This window comes from Coloeus monedula (genome assembly GCF_965178545.1).
Source record: "Coloeus monedula genome assembly, chromosome: 8".
NCBI lineage: Eukaryota > Metazoa > Chordata > Aves > Passeriformes > Corvidae > Coloeus > Coloeus monedula.
The window spans coordinates 30,981,430-31,006,751 of record NC_138788.1 but is presented as its reverse complement, the minus strand read 5'-3'; the positions used below and the strand labels follow the sequence as shown (position 1 = coordinate 31,006,751).

The window sequence follows — 25,322 nt, the reverse complement described above, 5'->3', positions numbered from 1 at the left end:
TCACAATTAAAAGTAGGTTTTTGTCAGACTTTAAATTCACATATCTTTGTCTTGCGGTATAATTGAAATATCTCGTGGAGCCTGACATTAAATTTTGGAATTGTAAAACATCATAATTTTGAAGCAAGTGTCTAAAATATTTATGACGCAAGGCACTCGGTAGTGGCTTCGTGATTAATTTTAAATTATTGATAGCACAATTATCTAGGCAGGCCCAAACTGTAGTGCCACAACGCGCTCCAGCGTTCACAATCCATGGAGTTGCATGAGAGAATTCCAGCGATGTTCTCCATGGGTTACACCGGGAAGAGGCCACTGCCTCCCGCCAGTTCCAGCTCTCGACAGCAGAGGGCGCAGCTGACCTGGCTTCACCTCTGGGACACGCAGCAGGAGGATTCAGAGCGAATCCCTCGCGGGATTTTTGGGGAAAAATATCCCTGTGTATCCCGTATGGAAGGAATTGCTATGCCAGCGAGTAATGTTACCTCTGGGCTTAAGTGCTGCGTATTACTTGGCTTGTAAAAGCTTTGGCACCTGGCAGCCCATCATCTTAGCAGTTCACTTGTTGTGCTTGGCTCTCAAATGATGTTATTTGAGGCTACAGGACTGGTTTGAGTTTACAAAGACACTAACTAACCCCTGTGGCTGTCGCATCCCACGTGATATTTGCGTCATCTTTACAACAACTAAATCCCAATGAATTTAAGACGGGTCCTGTATTTAAAGACCGGCCCTTCTTAACAACTAGCTGAATTCTCCTGTGGTTCCCACAGAGGAGAGAGTGACCGTGAATGTCACCATCCCATTATTTTACCTGTGGGTGGGGGAGCACCGGAACACTTCCTGTTAGAATTTCATGTTCAGAAGCTATACTCTGAGCCAAACTCTCATTTCCAGAAAAATTATGTACAGCTCAATCCTTTGTAATTTCTTTCTGAGTCATCAGCCCTGTAGGAACGAGTGTCTGTACTTGGATGAAGCCTTTAAGGAACTGAGCTGGAGGCACTACTGGCAATGAGCAAAGAAAATGAAGTCTGTAGTAGACCCAGCGTCATGTAGGAATATTTTTGTTGCTCATCCCTGTTCTCTCGCCTCAGGCTGCTTTGGACTAGTTTGACATTCAGGCCTCATGTTGTGAAATGCTGAAGTAAGCAGACCTGTGTCTGCAATATAGCTAATACAAAGGAACCTGTACCAGATTAGATCTTGGGATCATACTGCAATATGCTGTACTTTATTCCTGCCTGGCAGCTCATGTGCCAAGTGAAGTATTTCCAAGCATTTAGTTTCTCTGGTTTTATGTTCAGAAACTGTTATCCTCTGGGTCTCCCAGGAATTCCCAGGTGGTGTATATTGAGCTGTTATTTGTACCTGGAGTGCTTGACTGCTGCATCAGGCACCTGCAGTCTGCATTTCCTTTTTCCTCTCCAGCAGCAGCAACCAGGCAGCAGAGAGCAATTGCTATATTGGCATTACGTGTACATCATAAATCAAAATTCTGTGTTCAGATGTAGAAATCCTGTACTCACATTAATTAGTTTCTGTGAGGTGTTGCAAAACAATTTGTCCGAGATCCAGATCCCAGCCCGCAGAGGGCAGCCTGACCCCGTGTTTCACTCCAGTGATGTGCTTAACTTGGGAATTCAGTCATCTGCTGGCATCTCTACCGGTGTGACTTGCTGTGGAATAAACAACTGAATGTTGTGGAGAATTGGAATCTGCTTTAAGCTCAAACAGATTCAAAAGTGAACTAAAAAAAAAAAAAAGCATGACTGAATTAAACCTTCTGGTTTGTTGGTTTTTTTGTAACATATTGGAAGAGAAATATTGCATGAGAAAACTCATCTAGGTCTGAGCTTTAAATACATTACATGTATAACAGATAGATTTATTGGTATACGTCAATAGGCAAGAGAAAGAAAATACCCAGAACCTGTTTATATGAACATATTGAGCAAGACCAACAGGAAAAGAAAAATGCTCTTTTTTTATCCAAATATTTTCAGGAATCTTTCAGGATTTGAGTTTATCGTTGCTATGACTGTGCTTTTGGCTGGTTGGCCCATGTTCTTTCCCAAGTATGTCCTGAGTCCTTGTGGAGCAGCCAGCACAGTTTCCAGGAGATTTTGTCTAGGAGGGTGTGTCTATGTGCAGGCATTTGCCTTGGCTGTAAAACTGATCAGTGCCAGGTCAGGTACCAGGGGCTGATATCTTGACTTAGTATGACAAGGAAAAAGGCATTCAGTTCCTGAAAAGGAGCCAGTACTTCATGCTCTCAAATCAAATTGCCTCCACCAGCTAATTAAGGAGTGATCTTGATATGCTCTGAAGGGAGGCCTGTCCAATTCTATCCTTCTCAGCCAGAGGGCCCTGCAATACAGAGCTCAGGATAGAAAATACGTATAAAGAAAATAACGTGTGAGAAATTAAGACAGTGATGTGTGAATTCCAGGAGTACAGGGAGATATCTTATGATCAGACATCAAATTACACATGGAGGTATTTTCATGATGATTTAGATAATTTTTTTTTTTGGCCCCAGACTTTCTATCCCACACAAGCCTGGCTGTTCACAGCAGAATGTAATGTATACATTTTTCAGAGTTTGGCTCATTGGAATTGCAACCACAGGTGTATTTTCCCTTCTGATTCACCAAACTTTGACTGTATTTAGCAGTGTGGAGAGATTTTGACTCTAGCTTATTCAGAATATTCTTTGCTATTCTTGCCATGTTATTCATAAACATCTTTGCTCAAGTGAACTTTGACCAAGGAAATGCCTGCCATGTTTTACATGATGTAAGAGTTACTCTATGTAAAAACACTTACACATTTAACCAATTCCATCTGCATAATTTAATTCAGTTTGGCCACAGCAAGTTCTTTAGGGTAAAGGGTAAAAGCAGGGCACACAGTGAGATAATGCTTTACTTGATGCAGATCTGAAAAGAATATAATTATCAAAAAAGGCAGTTTGTGGGGTTGTCTCTGTCTCTCCTGAAGGCAGCCACTGATGCAGGTACTCCACTGTAAAAGGCCACTGGGTTGGTCAGGCAGGATCTGCCCTTGGTGAAGCCGTGTTGTCTTTCTGAAATCACCTCCCTGTTCTCCTTGTGCCTTAGCAGAGCTGCTGGGAGGATCTGTTCCCAGGCACAGAGGTGAGGCTGATGGCTCAGTGGTTCCCAGGGTCCTCATTTCTAGCCTTTTTAAAAATTGGAGCAACCTTTCCCTTTTTCCAGTCACCAAGGACTTCACTTGACTTCTATGACTTTCAAATATCATGGAGAGTGGCCTGGCAACTGTATCAGGCAATTCCCTCAGGACTCTGGGATGCATCTCATTACCTCCCATGGACTTGTGTTCACAGCTCTTATTGACAACACATAGTTCATATGTGACCTTGGGAGAACCTGGTGCAAAACCTGATTAAGTTTCTGACTCTCAGCTCTTTGTTGGGATCTTCCTGGTAAGGTTCACACATGTGGGTGATGCTGAAGTTCTTCAGCAGTAAATGCTGCCCAACATTTAGATGATGTTTCCAAAGGTGACTCTCAGAAAAGAATTTGGCATTTTGGCCCTTGTGTCCTAAGATCCTACAGGTACAGTGATCATTTTGATTGAAGAGCAATATAGAGTAGGTATTAACAGGCTTTTCCTTAGTTTGCCAGGATTGCCAGTATTTCTGGCTCATATAAAACCTATAGCATTTATGTGATAGCATGATCTTACATAATCTGTGTAAAACTTTCTGGGTTATTCAAGTCCAGTAGTCAGGACTGACTCAGGATAGCGTAAGTTAAATATTGTAACTTTTGCCATAAAAGTACATATTCCACAGACAATATGGAGGGTGGAATAACATGCAGAAGAAAGAAATTTTTTAAGAAAACCTGAATAAGAAGAAACAAGAAAGAGGACTCTGGGATTTGTCTCACTCAGGAGAACTTTCTATCTTTTTGAATATTTTGTGGGGTTTTTTTTCTATAATTAAGTCTCTTTATATATATATGTGGGATATGTGGGAAAAAAATTAAGTAAAGATTTCTATTAATATTTGGTGTGAGCAATTTGGAACTTAGTTCTCCTTTGAAATATAAAAATGGGAACTTTTCTCCAGAAAGATTAGTGGTAACTGTCCTGGAAGCTCAGTGTAATCAGTGAAAGACCATGTATTTGTTTGAGTATCTTGTCCATTACTGACTAATTGCAAATTCTAGTAAGAGTCTTATATTGAAAGTAAGAGAGCTGTCTTCCTTTCTTGTCATTCATGTCAGAGAAAACTATTTATTCTGAGCTTATTAAAATTCTGATTAAATTATCAGGCTTAGTAATGCTCTAGATTTTGTTCCTTTCTAGTATAACTGCTATAGGTCTGATTTCCCTAAAAAACAAGCCAGTGGAATTCTGGTGGAACGTATGGGAAAATTTATAGAAAAAATCCAATCGTTTCCATCATTATTCAGGCCAATCCTGGCCATCCTTGCCCACAGAAGTTGTTATTGGAAACCTATTCTGTAAGAATTTGTCTGTTGTTCCAAAAAACCTCTCATTTTTCTCACAATGATTTTCAAGAGGAAAGATCCTGCATTGTGCAGAAATAGATATATTCTAACTGATGAGTTATCTGCATCAGACAAAGATGCAATGCTGACTTTTACCTTTTTTATTACTCCCTATGTTATTCTCTCTTGATTTTCATGGAAAAAAAATAGATTTACATACAACTGATGGGATCATACTTATTTTTAAAAATACTATCCTACTTTATACAAGACATACGGGTTCAAAAGTGATGAAAGGAGAACTTTCTGTTTTATACTCACACAATGGCTAAGTGACAGCAAGGTATGCTGCACAGAGAACACAGTTCAGTATTTGGGATACTTTTCTTTGAAGATGCAGGTTCTATGCTTTGCTCTGACACAGATTTTCTCTGTGACCTTGGAGAACGCACTTAGGTCCTCAAGGGCGTTGAGACAGGACTTGGAAACACCTCTTGTTTTGTAATATATATTAATGTTTGGGCATCTCTAAAACATCATGAGGGCTCTCTTGAAGCATGAATACCTTTAAAAAATTACCTTAATGGATCTTTTAACACTGTGAATTAGAAGCTTAGGCTGTCTGTACAGTCAATAACAGAATGCAGGAGGTAGGTAGGATCCTACTTGCCAGCTGACTAATTCAGAAGCCTCAGGTAGATGCCTGAAATAAAACAATGTCAATCACTGCTCCTTAATGGACTTCTAAAGTAGTCAGGAAATGGCTCAATCAAACAGCTCAACAGCTGCTGCTGCTAGAAAGGATCATCTCTGTTGCCTGTAATGGTTCCTCACCCTCCCTGGCTGTGCAGTTCTGCATTTGCCTTCAGTCATGTTCCAGTGTTTATCTGAGCCTTTGGTTCAGAGAGCAAATGTAGGGAATTTGGATACAGAAAGTGAGCAACTCTTTGTTAATTAATGAGCTAAAGTAGTTCCCTAAGGATCAAGCCAGTGCTGCAGTGAGGGAAGCAGGAGCATGTGGGTTAGGACTAAAGAGAAGAGGGAGTGCATAGGAGAGTGAGCAAGCCTTGGATTGGCTTCCATCTTCTCTGACTCAGCTTCACCTGTAAAATAATGATAATGATAATGGTGTCTCACTTCTCTGTACTTTCCTTTTCCACCCTCTTCAGCTTCCTTCCACATATTCCCTGGATACTGACAGGATCTCAGACAGCAACTACAGGAGCTGATTCAGCTGTCCACGTGCAGGTTGCCTGACTGGTACTCGTGGCTAATGAAGATGTGGCCTCCAGAACTGGTAATTGTCTCCACTGCAGTTTTTCTCCTTTATTTTAATTTTTCTTTTTAAGTGCTAATTACTATAAAACTTGTAGGGATGTAGAACTCGTTCTGAATTATACCTTTTAGTCAACCTGAAATGAAATTCTCCATATCCAAATCTGAAAATTCTTGGAGGCAACTTGATGGAGGGGACAGACAGGAAAATAAAACTCCATCAGCCTCAGTTCCTCAAGAAACCCAGCTAAAAAGCTTGTTTTAATAAATGAGTGCTGTATCTGACCCATTTCAGCCAACATGTCAGTTGAACTTCTCTGCCACAGAGAGTTTACACAATGAATGGAATAAACTTCTTGTGTTCTATAGAATCCCAAGGTACAAATGCCTTTCCCTTCCTACTTCCTAGCAGTATAAAGAAAGGAAGTTCTTAATTAAAAAGCTAATTTCTGCATGTTCCCGAACCTCCTTTTAAAGCCATCTATTAAGTACCACCCAGGACAACGTCTGATAGTGCTAGTAAGAAACTCACTGAAGGAAGTGCATAGGAAATGACTTAATTAAAAATACAAAATGCTGTCATACTACATTGACTGAGGAAAACCTTGGCTCTTTTGGACAAGAAAGAAAATTTGAGTTGTTTGCAAGTGGAAAATTCCTCTAATTTCAGAAAAGAAGCAGGGAAAGGAGCTGTTTTTCAAGGGGTGTCAGATCACCAGCTAAGGTGTTTAGTTTAGAGAGAGAAGAAAAACTTAATATTCATCTTATTCCTGCTGCCAGATTCAGAAACATTTGCAAGGGGCAAGAAAATAGAACGACTTAAGGAATATGATTGATTTGAAGTGTAGGGGACACTGGGGTAATTCATGGCAAATAGAGCTGGATATGACTAAAAGTCTTTGCAGTGTGTGAGCATGAGCACAAATTCAGGCAAACAGATGTGCCAATTCAATTTTTGTGCCTGTATCACCTGATGAGAGGGCATGTGAGTGCTGTCCATCCTACTGCTGCTTCCATGCTTCCCTACACAAATGCCTCCCTAGTTGGCTGGCATGAGGGGGGAAGGTGAGCAGTGCCAGAGGCTGGATCTGACAGAGCAGAGGCACTGGCTGGGCTGAACTTGCAGGCAGCAGGGGGAATGCTGATACATCTCTTACTGGCATCAATTCCTGACCTGTGGCCGCATGATAATGCAATCTTTACCACCTCTCTTAGATAAGATTCTGGTAATTGTGGGTTATTTTGATAGAAAAATTGTGTAGGCTTCTTGCTAGTATGAAGATGTATAGTGTATGGTAGGTCAGAGTGGAGGAGTGTGATTCAGTCTCTCCTGTCATTTAGTTTGCATGTTGGCTCCTTGCTGAACATCACAGATTGGGCTTTCTGTTTTTTAGTTCATAATTGCCCATTCTGAAATTGATAAAAGTCTGCTCTAGTGTTTTAACTGCACTGTTCTGATGTGGTCTTCTAACCTGTCATTCTTGACAAACTAGATTGTTGCTTTGCTTAACTCTTGCCACCATCTAATAATCTGGTGGTGTAGGGGTTTTCCTTTTAGTGTGGCATGGGAATATTTGGCTTTACCAGGCTGGAGGCCAGGCTGCCATGGGTAAAGGTATCCACCAGATACTGATCTTGTTTTTCTGGCACGTTGCAGTTGGTCACCTAGTACTTTTATTAAGATGCCAGGAGGAAGCTGAGTGCTCTTTTCTGTGTGTTAACGCCAAGATCGCTCTGCAGACAACATTACTAGAAATTCTGTGTTTATATACAATTTACATACAGTTATGCAGGTATATCTTTGCTGTCCGGTGCGTGAATTTCAAGTTGTGCCACAGACTTCAGCGCCAGGTCCCGAACGAGCAGAGCTGCTGTCGCACGGCGCTGCCAGTGACTCCGGGAGCAGACACGCCTATCCAGCACTCCAAGGAGCTGGGGCTCCGCCGCGCTGCTTTCCTTGGCGTTCGTGGCTTTTGCCGGCGGCGCGGCTGTCCCCGACTGTCGCCCTCTGCGGCACCGCGCGCCGCACCCCGCCGTGCGCTCCTCGCCCCGCCGCACCCGAGCGCCGCCGGGCGCCGCTCCCCGCTCAGTCACCGCGCCCGGGAGCGGCTGCGGCCGCGGTGGCTCCGCCGGCGCTGCCCCGCCCCGCAGCCGCTCCGCGCCGGCACACGCGCACCCAGCCCCGCACACACGCACCGCACACACACCCCGCACACGCCGCGCAGACAGCCGCGCTCCCGCCCCGCAGGGCCGCCCGCGGCACCTCCCCGCAGCGCGGCGGGCAGGGCAGGGCAGAGCAGGGCAGGGCAGGGACGGAGCGCGGCGGCGGCGCGGACCCGCCCGCCCCGGCCCGGCCCAGCATCGGCCGCCGCCCCCCGCATCGGCCGCCGCGGCGCGGAGGGCGCAGGGCGGTGCGGGCCGTGCGCTGCCGCCGCCGCCGCAGCAGCAGCAGCAGCAGCAGCAGCAGCAGCAGCAGAAGCAGCAGCAGTAGTTCTGCGGCTGCCGAGCCCGAGCCTGAGCCATGTCTGCCAGAGGTGGGTTCTCCGCCGCGCCGGGGCAGCGCCGGGCTCGCGTCCCCGCGGGCGGCAGGGGCGCGGGCGGCGGAGCCGCGCTGACCTTGCTGCCCGGCCTCGCTGCAGTGCCCCGCACCCCGAGAGTGCGCCGACCATTTCGGGGCAGGGGGAGGCCAGGGGATGACCCCCCGCCGGCCGTCGCCTGTCCGGTACCCTTCTGCAGCTGGGCCGTGCGGGGGGCTCCGGCACGGGCTGCAGCGGGGCTGAGCGCCTCAGAGCATCCTTCGGGGGCGGGCAGCCGCCGCACCTGCCGGCGAGGCGGGGGATCCCGTTCCGCCTTTCCCGGTGCCCGGGGGAAGTGCGGCGGCTCGGTACGCGTTAAGTGACGGTGGGAATGTATAAATGTATGCAGAGAAAGGAACATGGTGGTGAGGGTGGGCGTAGGGTCAGACCTCGGCGGGTGTTGCTGCTCAGGGAATGGTAACGGATTGGAACTGGGTGTCTAATGAGCGCAGTGAGGCATCCGGCTTGTCCTGTCATTGCAAGAGCTCCTGGTAGGGTGTGGTGGTAAATCCAATCGTCAGATTGTACCTCTGGTGGACATTTGTATCTGGCTTGAAATTAACCTTTTGAGTTTTACTTCAGATTTGAATTTTTTAAAATTATGGCCTAAACTTGAATAGCCTTTGTCTTTTGCATGCATTTGTGTGTAAACTCTGGCTGTGTGTTTGCCCATTTTGGGCTGGAGATGAACTGATCAACCTCATTGACTGCAGATCTCATCTTGTCACAAAGTTCTGCTTCCAGTATGAGAAACTGGCACAGATGTGGCACAAAGACTGATGCTTTAAGGTTTTTGTTACAGTTAGTACAAATTAAAGGAATGGAAGCATAAAGTTAAGCATTTTCTGAATGTTGTCATAACAAAGCAGAAATACTTGTAAGCATCTCCTGAAGACAGACAATTGTCTGCACAATAAGGAGAAGTAAAACCACTCCCTGGCTATCTCTGAATTGAAACTGACTCTTTATAAAAATTGTGTTTTACAAATTGACAAACCCCTGAATGGAAGGATGCATCTTATTTGTTCATCCCTTGATCTCTCTGCATTTACGTGTATTGAATACTGCTCAGCATGGACCAGCTCTTTCATCTGCTTGGATTCCTGTTGACATCCAGAGGAGCTTCATGCACGTTGAAGACATCATGTGACTGCTAAAAGGTTGTCGGCATTTTGTGGCTATAACCATACTCCTAAAGCATCACGCCCATTTTAGATATAAATAATAAATGGTGTTAGAGTGGCATAATTCTTCATGGAACAGTAGATTTCTTGCTTTAGGGAGAAATGGACTGTATTGGTCTCCAAAGAATCCATTTCTGGAAGAACACTAAGTATAGGAGCATCAATGCTGTACTAAGGCTGCATTAGTACTTGTGGGGAACACCCAGCAAAGCTTTATAACCTGGAGTAGATTTGTTGTCATTGAAGGGGTACCTGGATTTGAGAAAGTGACATAAAAACTTTGCAATTTCAGCTTTGCAGATGACTCACAAAAGCTGAACCGTAGAGAATGGGAAGCCAGGGAACATTTGCACTGGCCATTTTCCCCTTCCTTCCCCCACCATCTCTCTTTCCCATTCATCTGCACAACACATGATGTTTGATGCCTGCTTAATTCTGCTGGAGAGCTGCCTGGAGAAGGAAAGTGAATTCTTTCTCAGTCCCTCTTGTGCCATCTAGTTTTTTCAAAGTAATTAATTGGAGAGAGAGAACGAGAGCAAGACAGCCCATAGGACTTTAGGGAAGTAGTGAATAAGATTAATGAAACAGATGAAGATATTAATTTCTATCAATATATCCTTTAGAAATTTAAAAGGTAGATTTATGTGAAAAATATATGAGTCTGGGCAAATAAATAGATTTATTCAGTGCTGACCAAAGGTTGTTTGTGTGTAAAAAATTATAGACCTTTGTTATTATTAATAATTTTAAACACTACTGCTGTTAAAATTCAACATAGAAACTTACACACTTAAAACTTTTACACACTTAAGTGCTATGACAGGTCTTAATGAGGTTACTCATGAGAATGTAGCACAAGTAAGAAGTGAGTCTTAAAGGAGTTAGGGCTTTGTTCAAATGCCAGATAGGGACCCTTTGCTTCATGAAGGCAGATTACCTCATGCATATGCAGTCTCATTAAAACCACGGTATCATTATGGTTGCAAGCCCAGCGAATATTGATTGTTAATATTTTATGTGGTGTTAGATGTCCAAAGGTGATCATTATTATTCTGAATGCATCAAGCACTTGGAGCTGTCTGCTTGTTGATTATACATCAAGCATAACTAGCATAGCAAGAGTTAAACATTCACCCTTGCCATTTTTCTTCTGCAGAAGATATTCAAGGAATAGTAAAAAACATCACAGAATTATCAGTGTTAAATCTGTGCAGCTCTCTATTCATCTCTTTTGCTCCAGGAGGCAGCATGGTGTAGTAAACTGACTGCAACAGATGACAGAAGAAACTCCTGAAATCCAGCAGTACCTCTCAACTTTTGGACCATTCCTTTTAACTCTTCTGCTTTAGTTCCCTGTTGTTATTTAACCAAAACTACCCACATAGACACCGAAATTATGACAGATTATAAGTCAATACATAAAGTATAACTAATAGAACAAATTCATGTAATTTTGCCTTAAATAAAGCTCTGGATTAAAGTGTTTTATGCTTCCCTACTTGTACAATGGAAATAATGGTAGCTAAGTTTTTCAGAGGGGTTGATGTGAGGACTAATGGCTCACCTGTGCTGTAAGATGAATTTTCTGAAATTTTTCTTTTTTCCTTCCACTCTTCACAGACTATGTAGTTGCAGTCCTTCACACCTGTCCCTCACCTGCTGTTGTTACGTAAATGGAGGGTCTCTAACATTCTTCCACCATTTTCCTTGTAGTTTGGCTTGAGCAGATGTGTTGAACAAATGCCAGATGAAGCAGCACAGACAAGTATTCCCAGAAGCTTGAACAAATAATCATTTTGGAAATCTTGTGACTGAACTAGGAGGTGAAACAAACTTTGAAAAATCACTTTTCCCTCTCAAGTTGGAGTCCTTCCCAGGGCACTCTCACGTCCTGCTCTATAGCCTGTTGGGATCAGTGGAGAGCTGCCATTGACGTCAGTCAGGCTTTTTAGTTTTGCAGTTTGCAAAAGGCTTAATATTCTACTTCCAGCTGTTGTTGAGTAGTTGCTGTTAGGACTCATACATGAGTGAATTTGGGTGTTGGAGTAAGCCTTATAGATTGTTGCTTACCTAAGGGCTTGCTTGCAAAGAGCTGTAAATTCCCTGGATGAAAGACATTTTTCTAAAGCCAAGTATAACTGTGACCTACTTGTGCGTGTTATCTCACACTGCTTAAAAACTGTCAAAACTACTTGTTATCATGAAGGTCTAAGTTAATGGAAAGATGGCTATTTTTAACTATTATAATCTTCAGTTACGCTACAGCAAACAGGCACAAATGGGAGTGTTTGGTGTGATCAAATACAAAGATCTTTGCTAATTTTTTTTCTTAAATGTTGAAAGAATTAGCAGGAGCTGTATTTAGTCCAGTAAGCAACTACTTCAGGAAAATGAAGACATGTGAAATACGAGGTTTATCAAAAGCATTGTGGTTTTTTCATGAAAAAGTCACTGAATTTTTACAGAAGCAAGTGTTGAAGAAATATTATTGCTGTCCAGCAATAACAGGTTGTAACGTGCCACTCTGGTGTTGCAAATGTGGATATTGTAGAGAAGGCAGGTGCAGTTTTTAGCCTGCTCAACAGTCAAAGTAGTAGAGTTGTTTAGCTTAAGAACTTATTTTATACGGTAATCCTTGTTTTTTCCTAAATGATTTTTTAACAAATGTAGATCAAGCACTTCTCATTTCAGACAAATAAATCACCATGACAGTGGTGAGAGAGAGGCTTTGTCCTCATTTTACAGGTGAGAAAAGTCCTGAACTTTTTTTTCTTTTCCCTGAATCTGAGGGTCAGGTCAGAACAGGGGAATTTTTGCCTTCTGGGCCTCTTCTCAGGCACCTCATTTGTTCTTACACAAGTTGATAATAGAGTTCTAACAGCAGATGATAAACTTTGACTCATGTTGTGGTCTGGTAGCAGTTCTTTCTCCATGGACACTGTGCACGTTGCTTGGTTGATCTATCTCACAGTTGGGAACTTTTGTGTGAAGAAAACAGATTTTTCAATGAGAAATTTACATACTAAATCTTGAGTTCCTACCATTAACAGTCTTTATTTTTCTTCTCCTCAGATAGCTGTAGACATAGCTGCTGTTGCTGGCAGCGATGGTTTTGATTGAAATCTATGCTGAGTGATTTAAAACTTGCTGCTGGGAGCTTCTGGTCAATGTTTTATTATGGTCTGTGATTTTCAGGGTAATATTGCTCATATCTAAAGGAACCAGCCACTTAAGAGGTGGCTGCTGTATCCTTTCTGAAATCTAGTGCTGTGTTTTTCTACGTGTTGTCAGGGGTATTTCTTTCAGGCATGTCATAATGTCCCTAATTCGTGATGTGACTATTTCATGGCTGTCACCAAACACTCTCAGGCCAAGTGACCTGGAGAGTGGGACAGTGGGAGCTGCCTGGACATTTCCTTCATTTTCTAAGTGGAGAATTTTCGTATGTTTATAGTAGTTAAGTATTGTAGTTTTACTGCTTCCAGTCCTAGTGATTTTCCCCATTTTCCTTGGTACAAGGCTCCATAGCCTGAAGGAAGACATTCTTGGCAGGGTTTGGGGCTCTGCAGCACTACCTGAAGCAGGCTGTGTGTGCAGTCATGCCGACACAGCTGTTTCCCTTTCAGAATACCTATGCAGGGCAGGATTTGGAACTGGCTCTGAGAGCTTTTCTCTCAGCTTTTGCCCTGAATTTCTTCTATACTGATTTCATACTGTTACTTAATCCTGTCTGTACTTTCTATTTATTTCTTCTAAATACATGTAATGACTTATGCTTTTTTCACTAGTTACTCATTTTAGGGCTTGAAACTCAATTTAATGGTTTAAGTAGCTCAGAATCAGCACCTGGATCATCAAATCACTGAAAGCAGTACGTGTCTGTACATGAGAACCAGTAGCTGCACTTGAATCTTTAGGCCTTGTAGAGCTTTTGTTTCAAGGGGAAAGAATATTTTACACAGGTATCTGATTTAAACAGCAGTATCTCTTTTAAGCTGGTAATTTTTAAGGTTTGATGCCTTGTCCCATCTTTTTTCCCCCTCCACAAAGCTTAGTGTGTGCTGTTTAGCCTTTGAGATTAATGAAAATTAGTCCTGAATGCATGGAAAAAGTTGCATAGACTAATGGCAACAACAAGAGGAAACTGGGACAATGAGGTAGAGTCTATTTTAGATGCATGGCTTTGAAAGGAATTGCAAAGAAGGAAAATAAGCATCAGCTTATGGAAGGAAAAGCCAGCAAAATTGCTTTTAGTGAAGAACACCAGAACCTCATGTTTTTCACAGTCTCTGAAAGCAATCTTTTGGGGATTTATTTTTTTTATTTTAATAGGTTTGAATTGAATATTTAAAATTATTTTTTAATCTAATCTGTTAGTAATTGAAGATGAAAACCACACATGGTTAGTTCATGTGACTGGTGTAGTATTTCTTAGTTTTGCAGTGCTAAGGCAGAATCACACTGTGGAAAGCAGACTTTTGCCTGTGAGTTCTGAGACCAGCAAGTAGCCTTTAATTCTTTTATCACGTGGTGTTTAGGCAACAGTATCTTTATAATTAGGTGTTTTCCTTCATTAAAAGCTAAAGAAAACTCCTAAACATTATACAGCAATAGCAGAGAAAAACTGTGAGACATGCTTTTATTTTTAAATACTCAGCCTTTATTGTGTCATGTTCTCAGAAAGAAATAAATTTTCAGAAGTTCACACCCAAATAAGAGTCCCAGTTCTGTAAACATTCTTGTGCATTGCATTCTGTATTTTTAGTGGTCCCATATGTTGTGGAGAGAAATCCTTAGTTTGTAAACAAGGTTGGACCAGACAGGCTTCAACAAGGTACACTGGGTGATGGGGTTGTTTTATGTCCTTTTCCTATTTGCAATACAGAATTTAATCTTGAATTAGGGCTTTGGCAAGTCAGTTTGCTCCATGTAACTGATGAAATGCAGCCACATCACAGTGCAGTGCCTGCTGTTCACATGCACGTATTTGAGTTAAGGTGCAGAGCTTTGGTGAGAGCTGAATAGGAGCTTCCTCTGAGTACCTGCCCAAGTTCTTGTGTGCGTTCTGCAGCCTGTGTTGGCTTCTGTGCTGCTGCAAAGTTTGTTGTGGCCAACTTACTCATCCTTGGAGTTATTTCTTCATGGATAGAAAAGATCATATGCACTTCATGTTTGTGGAAAACTATTACTCTGCTCCTCTGAACTCCACATTCTGAAGTGGAAGGAGAATCTGGTCTCATCATTGTAAAAAAGATTGGTGTGCAAAAAAGTGTGATAAGCCAGAGTGTTTTATGGCACCAATATGCCCTCTGCCTCCAGAGAGGAGGTTCCTGGCATTTTCCTGCTGTGCTGGTAGGATTGCAGGGAGAAATCCATGGGAGAGATGCCTGCTCTGTGCAGCTGTGACTGAGGGCACTCTGAACAGAAGCGTGAAATAGGAAGCATCGAGAAGATGATGTTCTCAAAGGTGAGGCAAAAGGTACTTTTATCCCCTGTGGTGTATTTGCAGTTTCATCTTAGAGGGTGGTACAAGAAAACCAGTCCAAGCCAGCCAGCAAATTGTGAGGTTCTGACTCCCTGAAGCCTTTAGACCTGTGCTTAGCTCTCTTTGGAGCATGCTGAACACTGCAGTACGTGTTACTGTTCATTGATGAAGCCAACAATGTCTTTTTCTATTTCTTACTCACATACTTTTTTCCTGGTAACTTATTGCCATGGCACTAAGAAATTACCCTTTTGGAGGTCAGTCAGAGAAGTGAGTGGTCTTAGCACAGTGGGCTCTACAGGAAGGGCATGATAAGAAGTTCTGGTTTACTGCTTCCTTACTAATAAAGGATTTTATTCTGTTTCTGGAATGGCAAAACAGGTCATGTATCATCACAGAGATGGACACATTGTAATAAAAAGTGTGAAGCTGAAACAGTTTTTGCAACATTTTTTTAATACTTGTCATTCCCTTTGCTGTACCTCAGCTTAATAAACGGGCTCTCGTTTTAACTACTGTTTCCTCCAATATAAGTCTTATACAAGTAAGGACTCTGAGATTTCACTCAATGAAAGGATTCTGCTTTAATTACTGTTATTATAAATCTGATTTTGTTTCTATTACATCAGGCTCATATGAAGCATCTTTGATCAACAGAGAAGTCAGCAAAACTGCTGTTCAAATTACAGTTTCCTTTTAACTAGTGATGAAAGCTTTCAGTTTATTTTTGGCATTAGAAAGCCTGGGAGACAACCAGGTTATATAAGAGCTGAAACCTAGTTAATGATAAAGAAACATAACTAAGAGCCTTTAATAATAACAAGTCTGAAAAAGATGCTCCAGCTCTAACTCTTGGCCCTACTTAGAGAACATGCAAAACAGTTTATGGCAAAGTAATGGCTTTCTCTAGTGCCCTGCGTTGCCACTTATCTTAATCAACATTTGTGGGAGAGCTGACTTCCAGAAAGACTGTGTAAGATGAATGAATTTCATACAATTAGGGTGTAAAAGAAGAGATGAATTTAGGACTTTCTGTGTCACTGAAAATAACAGTAAATACCTTGTTCAGTGGAACAGGAACACAGTTGAGCCTGTGGCCAACAGGCAGTGTGGAAATCAATGGTTTTCTCAGAATGAAAACCAAAAGGAGAAAACCATTATTTTTCTGGACTGAAAGCACACCTGAGTGAAACACAAATCTAAGCACCTTTACGATTAAGTTTAGTTGCAAAAAGAATAGTGCTGAGTATTTTCCATGTAGCAATATTTTATGCCTGCTAATGAAAGCCAACATAATGTGATTATACCGATTTTCTCTACCTAGGACGTTCCTTATGCCAGTCAGAAGGGTGTGTCAGGCATGGCCAGGCTGTGCCAAGGTGTGTGTGAATGCCTCTGTCCCACAAGAGGCATCTCCAGATGTCTTGACTGGTTTATAATGAGCAGAGATATAAAACCTACTGCTTTTCACTGGAAGTGTGCCCAGTCTTCCTTTCCTAATTTTGGTTTCACCTCTTCTCATGAATGTCCTCTGCATATGAACGTAGATGCACAAGACACCATTTGAATGTTTCTGTGGCCTTCTGCCGATAAAATAATTAAATGATAAATGATAATCAGACAATCCACTAAAAACTTGTGGCATATGTAAATAAGAGCAAAACTTACGGCAAGAAGACAGTATTGTTATATAATAATGTGGTTATCCAAAACTATTTATTCTACTTTATGAGCTGGAGATAATCCCAAAATTATTCAGTCCAGACTTTGATCTAAGGAAGAATAATAAAACTTTGATCATTGTTGAATTGGCAGCTGCTATAAAAAGCCTATGTTATATTTCTCTCTTAGTAACACTAGCTAAATCCAAAGTAACTGATAAAAGATTTTGGTGATTGCAGCTTAAGGATGCTTTTGGACTTGACCTGAAGTAATCTCTGTCCAAAAATGTCTATAAATACTTTTTTCTATTTTCTGTTGCCAGATGTTTTCATATTTGGGATGAATGACAAAAATGTTTTGTGTACTTAGATGTGCAGTGCACATTTGGAGTCTTATGTTTTAAAGAAAAAGGTTCTGGTTAACTGATTATGTTCATATATGATTCAATTCATTTGCAACAAAATTCCAATACCTTTGTCTTTATTTCTATCTTTTTGAAAACGCCATTTAAAATTTTCAATTGCCAGTATCTGTGACTGCATTATAGTGGCCACAGTGATGCCATATTTGTTTTCATGCTTGCAACATAGTAAGTGTTTTCCTACATGTTTGTGCAGGAAACAGCACTTACGACACCCTTGCTTTAGAGCTGCAGCTGGACAGGGGAAAAATTTCTAGCTTTATTTTTATAAAACTTATAAGAAAATGTAAAAAACCCAAAAAGCCATCTAGCATTTTTTTTCATCTTACATTGGGATTTTTGAATATTTGGAATTATAGGTGTCAGCAAAGCTTGCAGACTACTGGACTTTCATTGGAACTTTTGAATTTCTACCTTAATACATTCAATTAGGAAAATGGCTGAAAACTTAAATGGCAGTTGATTTTAGGTTCCTTAACATATTTTTTATTTTCAGATATAGCATGACCTCAGTCCTTAGGTAGTGCAGGGGTTTTTCAAATCTGTGTGGCAGGGGTCTAGAGAGGTTCATGTAGCGTTTGCTTAATTGTTTCAAGAGTCAAGTGGCATGAAAGGGCTGTGTCCTGCTCTTCCTTCTGCCAGGCTGGCCTGGCACTGTGCATTTGGCTTGTTCTGTACAGCTTGTGGTGGTACAAAAGTTCAGTAGGGCAAGAGCCAGCCTTTCCCTTCCTTTGAGTTTTCCTGCTGCCTGGCTCCCTGCTTGACGCAGGTACCCTGCAGATCTAAGGTTTTCTTTAGGAACATTGGTCTTGTGGTTTGGCCAATAAATCCTATTGAATTAAAAATATTCAAAATTTAGGTTTGGGAGACTTTGTGACTTCTTGCAATAGAAATCTTCCCCTCTTTCTCTTGTCCTCTGCTGACAGCATTTGTGGATACTGGGAGTCCTCATTTTTCCTTTCTGCAAGGCACAGGCCAAGCAGACCAGTACTGTAAGATGCATTTTATTCTCTGTCCATTGTTGCCACTCTGTATTTATCAAAAGCAAAAAGACTACGTGCCTGAAGGGGGATTAAGAATCCTACCATCTTGCTATTTATGATGCTCAGGAGGTATTTTTAGTAAAGGTTGTTGGTGCTGCTGCTCAAGGGAATGGCTGGGGAGAGGGTAGGTCAGGAGCAGCCAGCTGGAACTAACGGGTCCAGTGGCTGGAAGTGCAGGGAAGGGCTAACCCCAGCAGAGATCCCCGTGGTGGCTGTGTGCATGTGCAGGGACATGCACACAGACAGGTTGGGAGTCTGTGTGTGGAGGACAGCTAAAGAAACTGGAACCACCTGTGCAGCCAATTGAAGGAGGGGAGGAGATTAGTTCATGCTCCCTTCCACACAATTTCTCTTCCTGAAAGATTATCAGAGTTATGTGAAATGGTTTTTCTGTGATACTCAGCTTCCACTGCTGAACCTTTCCTCCAAATTTACAGATCCAGCAAGATCTGTATGTTGCTATTAGATTATGACTCAGTTTTCCAAGGAAGCAAGGTCAAGATTGAGCCTTCTACCCTTATTAAATTTGCTTCCTGCCCTTTCCTCTGGAGTTTGAGAAGCTGTGAGTGCAGTGGGTGAAGGAGATTGCATGAGCTGTGGAGAGTGGAAGAGCTCACCCAAGAATGCTGAGGAAAAGAGACATATTTAAAGCAAAAGAGGCAAGAGAGTGTGCATAGAAATCCTTCAAGCTGGTAGAGAAGCAGAACTGACACAGACAGAATGGCCCTGAATCTAAAAAATATTAAAAGAAATGGGAATAGAGAACATTTAGAGTTACAAAAAGGAATTATAAGCGGCCTAGTGTCAAAAAACTTTTTGTTTTTATTTCTTTATTTTTTGGGCCCCCCAAGTAGCCTAGCAGTCAGTCAAGGGGAGTGTGTGCTGGAGCAACTGTCTTTGGAATTGCTGCAAATATTTTTGTGATTTTCTGAAGGGAGTCGAGGGAAGTATTGGAATGTAATAGCCTGAGGAAAAACTCTTTGCTGCCTAAAACCTCTGAACGCTTCACAGACTGATCTAGGAGCTGATGCTCTGCCAGATCCTATTTTAAGCAATTAGGTTTATGAAGTTATGCTTCTCCAGCAGTATCACACAAGCATAGGGCCTGGAAAGGGAGTGGGGAACATGTGTGCAAGCATATGACTTTTGGGGGGAAAAATAAAAAATTAGGTGCCATGTTTCCATGTTTCCTAGCAAAGGGCTAATTTTAAGTGAGACTCAGCAGCTCCAGCCCTGGTGTGTTTCCATCCTGCCGAATTACACGGTCTACTTAAAAGTAGGATCTGCTGCTTTCCCTGAATACATACTTAATTTTTTTTCTACTAATGCTTTCATTGCACTGCAAGTTGCTGTTTCAAACAGAAGTATTAGTAGATTTCCTAGGGCAATGAGGAAACCCTATCAGCTGGGGCCTGTAAATAAACTAGAAAATATGTCAACTGAAGTCCTGTGTTAACTCACTGGGAATGGGTTAATTATGATATACTTTAGATTTCTGACCTGTCTCAAGGCACCCAGATGTGCAGGCAAAACTGATCAAAAATGTTTCCATGAAGGTAACAGTAGTTTTTCCGTTTACAAAATACACTTAATGAAATTGGGGAGACAGAAAAAATAACAGGAAGAGAAAATAAATTCCACAGGGATCACTGCTGCTGCCTAAACACCAGTAATATCGTTAACAGTTCAAAATTTAACAGTTTTAGACAGAATCTATCTTTCTTCTGGCTGGAAATTTCAGTTTACTTAGTATGTTCTCATTTTCTGATTTCCAGCAACAAATGTTGTTTGTCTGAGATTTTTCCAAATTCTAGGATAAAAAAATAATGTTTTGACGCCACTCTGGGAGAGCATTGCTGCATTTATAGTGTGTGTTACTGTGCCTACTGAGAATTTCTTTAAAGTGTGGAGTCCTTAGTAAAAGATTAATTGATGTTTCTTCCCCAGATGGAATTCCAGAAACAATACTCATCATGGACTGAAAAAGTTTTTGGACTCTATTAAGTTTAATTTTTCTGCCCCACCCTTCTTAATTTCTGTAATGCAGAATAATCCAGTAGGAAATCTTTCATTCATCTTTTAATTCTGTCCAACATTATTCACCACCAGTATTTATGGGTTCTCTAAACATTCTATTCTTAAGAGTTGGTCTTGGGACCACAAATGTTTATTATCAAATTCATTTTCCACTAGGAACTGGAAGTTAAAAACCTTTCTAAAATGGTTATTTTCCTGTTCTGAAAATGTCCAGCAGTACTGTGCTTACACTTGAGCATACTCTGCAGTATCAGAGGGTGAGGCAGGCATAGAAATTTGATCTTTCCTGAGAGTTACAAAAAATAATCAGCATGTCTTTTATTTCTGGTCTGTTTCTTGCCTGAACAACTGTTTAGAAACTGCAGTGTTTATTTTATGGGCAAAGAATATATTGGCAAAAAGTAATTTTTGGTAGTGGAACTCTTGGAAGACAAGCTGTATTCTCTTTGATTGTGTAAATCTGGAATGACTGGAGGCCAGCAGAATAATTCCAGATTTGTGCCAGTCAGAGAGAGGAATTGGTCCGATTTTTGGTGTGATCTGAAGCAGAGGAAGATACTGAGCATAGGACTGGTTGTAGGGACAGTTGTAGGGACACAGCCTTTTCAAGGCACTTTCACCACCAGCAGTTTGTAACTGCTGTGGTTTAACCGCAGCCAGCAGCTCATCCCCGCTCATCCACTCACTCTCTGCCTTCCGAGTGGGATGGGGAGAGAGTAGGAAGAGGGAAAGTGAGAAAACTCGTGGGTTGAGATAAAGACTGTTTAATAGGGAAAGCAAAAGCCACACACACAAGCAAAGCAAAACAAGGAATTATTCAGTGCTTCCCCTGGGCAGGCAGGTGTTCAACCATCCCCGGGGAAGCAGGGCTCTATCATGCGCCATGGTGACTTGGGAAGGCATCACGCCACCACTCCAAACATCTGCCTCTTCCTTCTTTCCTTCTTCCTCCTCAGTTTTCTGTACTGCACATGATGCTGCACGGGCTGGACTGTGCCTGTGTTGGGGTCAGCTGTCCTGGCTGTGTCCCTCCCAGCTCCTTGTGCCCCCCCAGACTGCTCACTGGTGGGGTGGGGTGAGGAGCAGAAAAGGCCCTGACTCTGTGTAGGCACTGTTCAGCAATAATGAAAACATCACTCTGTTATCAACACTGCTTCCAGACCAAATCCAAAACAGAGTCTCCTACTAGATACCATGAAGAAAATGAACTTTACCCCAACCAAAACCAGCTACACAGGGTTCTGTGCTGTAGGACACACAGTTTTGTTCAGGTGTGTTTAGTCTGAACCCCTGTTTTGGAGATTTCAAAACAAGGGGAGTTTGCACATTCATTATATATGTAAGCAGAACAGAGAGCCTCAAGAATACATAGTTCTTACGAAATTTAACTGATAATGAAGATAGTTATACTTTGGCATGTTTAAAATAATTTTAATTGTATACAGTGATTCATAAGCTACATTAAGCTGAATAAGCATTCCCCTATTTGAAAGAACAACAGTGGGCATTGTGATCTTTGGGGAATCATTCATCCTGGCAGTTACAGGAGTCTAGGTAAAATCTGTATTTCATATAGAATCTGCTTTATCTGATCTAGGACATGATGTCCTAGAAGGAAGGTGTGAAAATTAAGCTGTTTCTGGAGTGTCATGACTGATGTCAGATGTAGGTTAGTGCAGAGAAAAGATGCTGTATAAAACTTGGAAATTGATCCTACTCTTAATGAATTCCATTTCTGTATAGTAACCAAAATATTGCTGTCCCTTCCTCCCTCTCTCCTTTCCTCTCTCCAGGCTAAACACTGCATTGAACTGAGTAGCTCCAATGAATTCTTTTGGCATCCTGGCATACTGGAAAACTGCTAAAACCATGAGGAACTCCCCAAATTGTATATAGATGCTTTTATTCACTTGACTAAACCACAGGAAACTCCTTTTTTGTAGTGCATAGTTCCCTTTGTAGTCATGCCTTAGCTTCTTTAAAGAAAGCAGAGTATCTGAATGTAGTTGTTATTTAGGTTTTATACTTTAGAATTTCTTGTGTGCCAGTAGGGGCATGGAGGGCTTACCCCTAATGTAGAGCATGGTGGCTTTTTTGTCTTGGAGGACATAAACACTGTCAGTAGGATGAAGAGAGCTGAGATGCTGTTCAGTAGCCAGGGGTAGGGATTTATTGCAGGTTTTCATGACCTTTGCATCTTTTCATTACCTTTTACAAAGTAAATACCTTGAGCTACAAAACAGAAGACAGCACGTTGCATTATGTTTTCTGATGCTGAATTAATGATCCCTCTTTGATTTCTTCTGGTTTTTTTTTGTTTTTTTTTTTTTTTTTTCCAGCAGAGATTTGGCAATCACTGTTTTTCTATTTCTTTGACGTTTGGCCATCTGGAGCTGAGCAGAGCTTTAGTCACACACATTAGCTGTGTGAAGTGGAGCAATGTAGCATCTAGGGGACAGATTCAACTCTAAAGTCAGCACAGTGGAATAAGCAAAGTTACATCAGGGTTGCACTGGGTCAATCAGGTGTCTGTTTGCCATGCAGGTGACTGAGAAATGCCACGGTGTTTTCTCAGCACTGAGGGAGCTTGGTGTGAAGATGCCTGGGGTAAATCACTGCACACCAGTCAAATAATTTCCAGTTTTGTTTCAATCCTGGTTAAACCAAATAATAAGTATTTCTCTCTTAGTAATGCTTTGTAGGGCATTTGGGACCTGCAAATGGCCCAGAGCTAGTGCTGATTGAGCCTATACTTTTAGGCTGCGTTTAGGGTACATTTTATTCCTTAGATATCTCCCCAAGCATTCCTGTAGCTCTCTGCCCCAGCTTTTCCACACAGGATAGCTCCAAAAGCAGAAGTTAGTGAATACGGTGGTATTAGGTGATTGTTTGATTCACTTGGTTTGTGTGATTACTTTAATTGTGTCCTGAGTACAGGGGATGGCATTACATTCAGTGGACAGGTTTCCTTGTGGAACAGTACCTTTTTTCCTTGAAAATGAGGCTTCACTTCTGACAGAAGTATGAGAACACACTTCTGGACAAAAGTGTATATTCCACAACATTATTGTTGGTGAGATTGCCTTCTTCCATGACCGTGATATCCAGCTTTTCTCTGGGTCACATGAACAGCCCAGAAGTGCTTTTTGTACCTCCTGGAATAAGGCAGCAATGGGCCTGTGTCTCCAGTCTGCTGACTCTAAAGAATCTTGTATTCTTCTCCATTTTGAGTTTGAGTTGGGCTGAACTATTTGCGATCACTGCTGTGTTTCAGTTGTATCTCCATGTAAGGCAGAACATTACTTTCACTGTGCTTTACTATTAAGTTGTCCTCATGAGTGTTTTGATAGAACCAGAAAGAGGCTGTTGGGGTTTCTTGAACATAGAGTCTGATTAGGAGGCTGGGAATGGTGCCATTTACGGGAGTGTGAGCTACATTTCTATTGCTGAAGTCCAGGTATGCAGGAATCAAAGCCTTCTGTTGCTGCTGTCTACACATCAAGGGTGTGATTGTAGCTTACCATATGTCATATGACATAACATCTTTAATTGGGATAGTTCAGGGAACAGTACAAGGGAAGTCACAGTGGCTCGACTGCCAGCAAAGAACCTGTGTGTTTTGGTGAATAGACTGAGATGAAACCTCTATCACCATGACCTAATTGCTGTTATTTCCCAGGCTCCGTAGAAGTTTGGGTATGGCTACTGCTGCCATGGTTATGCCTTTGATGTGGTTCTAGACAAGCCCCTGAGATTAATTTCAGAATTCCTCTATCCTTCTTGGTTACATTCTTGCAAATTGCTACCCAGTGTGCTGTCCAGCCTGTCATCGAACATTTTCTTCATGTGTGGCATAGCTGTACAGAATGAAAACCAGCAGGATTATAAATGTATACAGTGTCAGGTGTTACCTCATTTTTGTTAACATGTAGTTTAGCTAACACCTGGTGACTTTCTTTGAGCTTTTGGTTTCCCTGCTGAAGACAGCTGCTCACAAACAGCTGTGTTAGTCCATTTTACAGAGCTTTGAGGATTAATGACTTTAATGCACAATACAGTAAAGGGACTTTGTTAAATCAATGTCCCCACATTTGGTGACCAGGCTCTTTAATAATTAAAAATGGTTTTCTGCCTTTCCTGATGTCCAAAGAGCCATTCTTGACTTGACACAGGTGCTTCTATTATTGTGCAGATGATCTGAGGGCTGAGCTTAACCACTACCATATGGCGGGGTCAGGAGCTGTGGAAAAACTTCCCTTTTCAACTGCTCTGAGAAATGTTCAGGGACATCACACAGGCTGCTCTGCAAAATCACCTCCCTGCTATTTTCAAGATTTTCAGGTTTGCTATAGGAGAAATGTTAAGAAGTGCAAATTATGGGAGATGAAGAATCCCAGAGGTAGTCCACATACAAAATCAGAAAGAAAACATGCTGACACTTGTGCTCCTGTTAGAGAAATCCATTGTAAAGTATCTGGCCAGCAGGCATTTCCTGAGACTTATGTGTACCATCACAAATAGTATTGTCAGACTGGGTAATGGTAATGACCTCAATAAGTTGGGGAATGAAAATAATTTGAGAGAGCAGTCGTGGAACACATTTTGAGCATGGTCTCTCCCCATTATGGCCATCTGTTGTCACCTGTAAGTCGGCCTTTTCCTTTGAGTGTGAAGTGTCAAGCCCATCCAGTGAACAGAACTGCCTGCTGAGCATGTGGCACAAATGAGGTGGCTGAAGGCCTTGTCTGGCAGCATTTACTCTCATGGTTTAAACTCATACTGGAGCTTGCTGTGTGAAGTGGCTTGCATCACTGGATTTTGGGGATTTTATTTGAGAAGCATTTATTACTTAGTTCTGTCCACTTCCTAAGTGAGCCCGAATTTGTGGTTTACTAAGTAAGTAGGTAATTCAAAATAGTGAGGTCTTTATAGCAAGTCATTGTGAATGTGTTTAACAGGATTCAGAGCACCACAATTAGGAAGTTTTGTCTGTGTAGCCACTGATGCCAGTCAGAGCTGACTCTAGTCTGTGATGCTCCTCTCCTAAGTACAGGCCAACTCAGCCTTTCCTCAATGCTACAGCTTCTCTCCTGCTCTAGGATTCAACATTCCAGATTCCAATGGTTAGCATGATCTA

The 25,322-nt window shown here is 41.9% G+C and overlaps 1 protein-coding gene across 1 annotated transcript in view; it reads left to right on the top strand.

Annotated features, from left to right (window-relative positions):
* The first annotated feature begins 6,887 nt into the window (after positions 1-6,887).
* Positions 6,888-25,322, top strand: part of ABLIM1 (actin binding LIM protein 1) — a 194,704-nt gene continuing 176,269 nt past the window's right edge. Inside the window, exons 1-2 of the mRNA XM_082286638.1 lie at positions 6,888-7,003; positions 7,563-8,311. Of these exons, the coding sequence (XP_082142764.1) occupies positions 8,299-8,311 (13 nt within the window). The 5' untranslated portion in view covers positions 6,888-7,003; positions 7,563-8,298. The remainder of the gene's footprint in view (positions 7,004-7,562; positions 8,312-25,322) is intronic.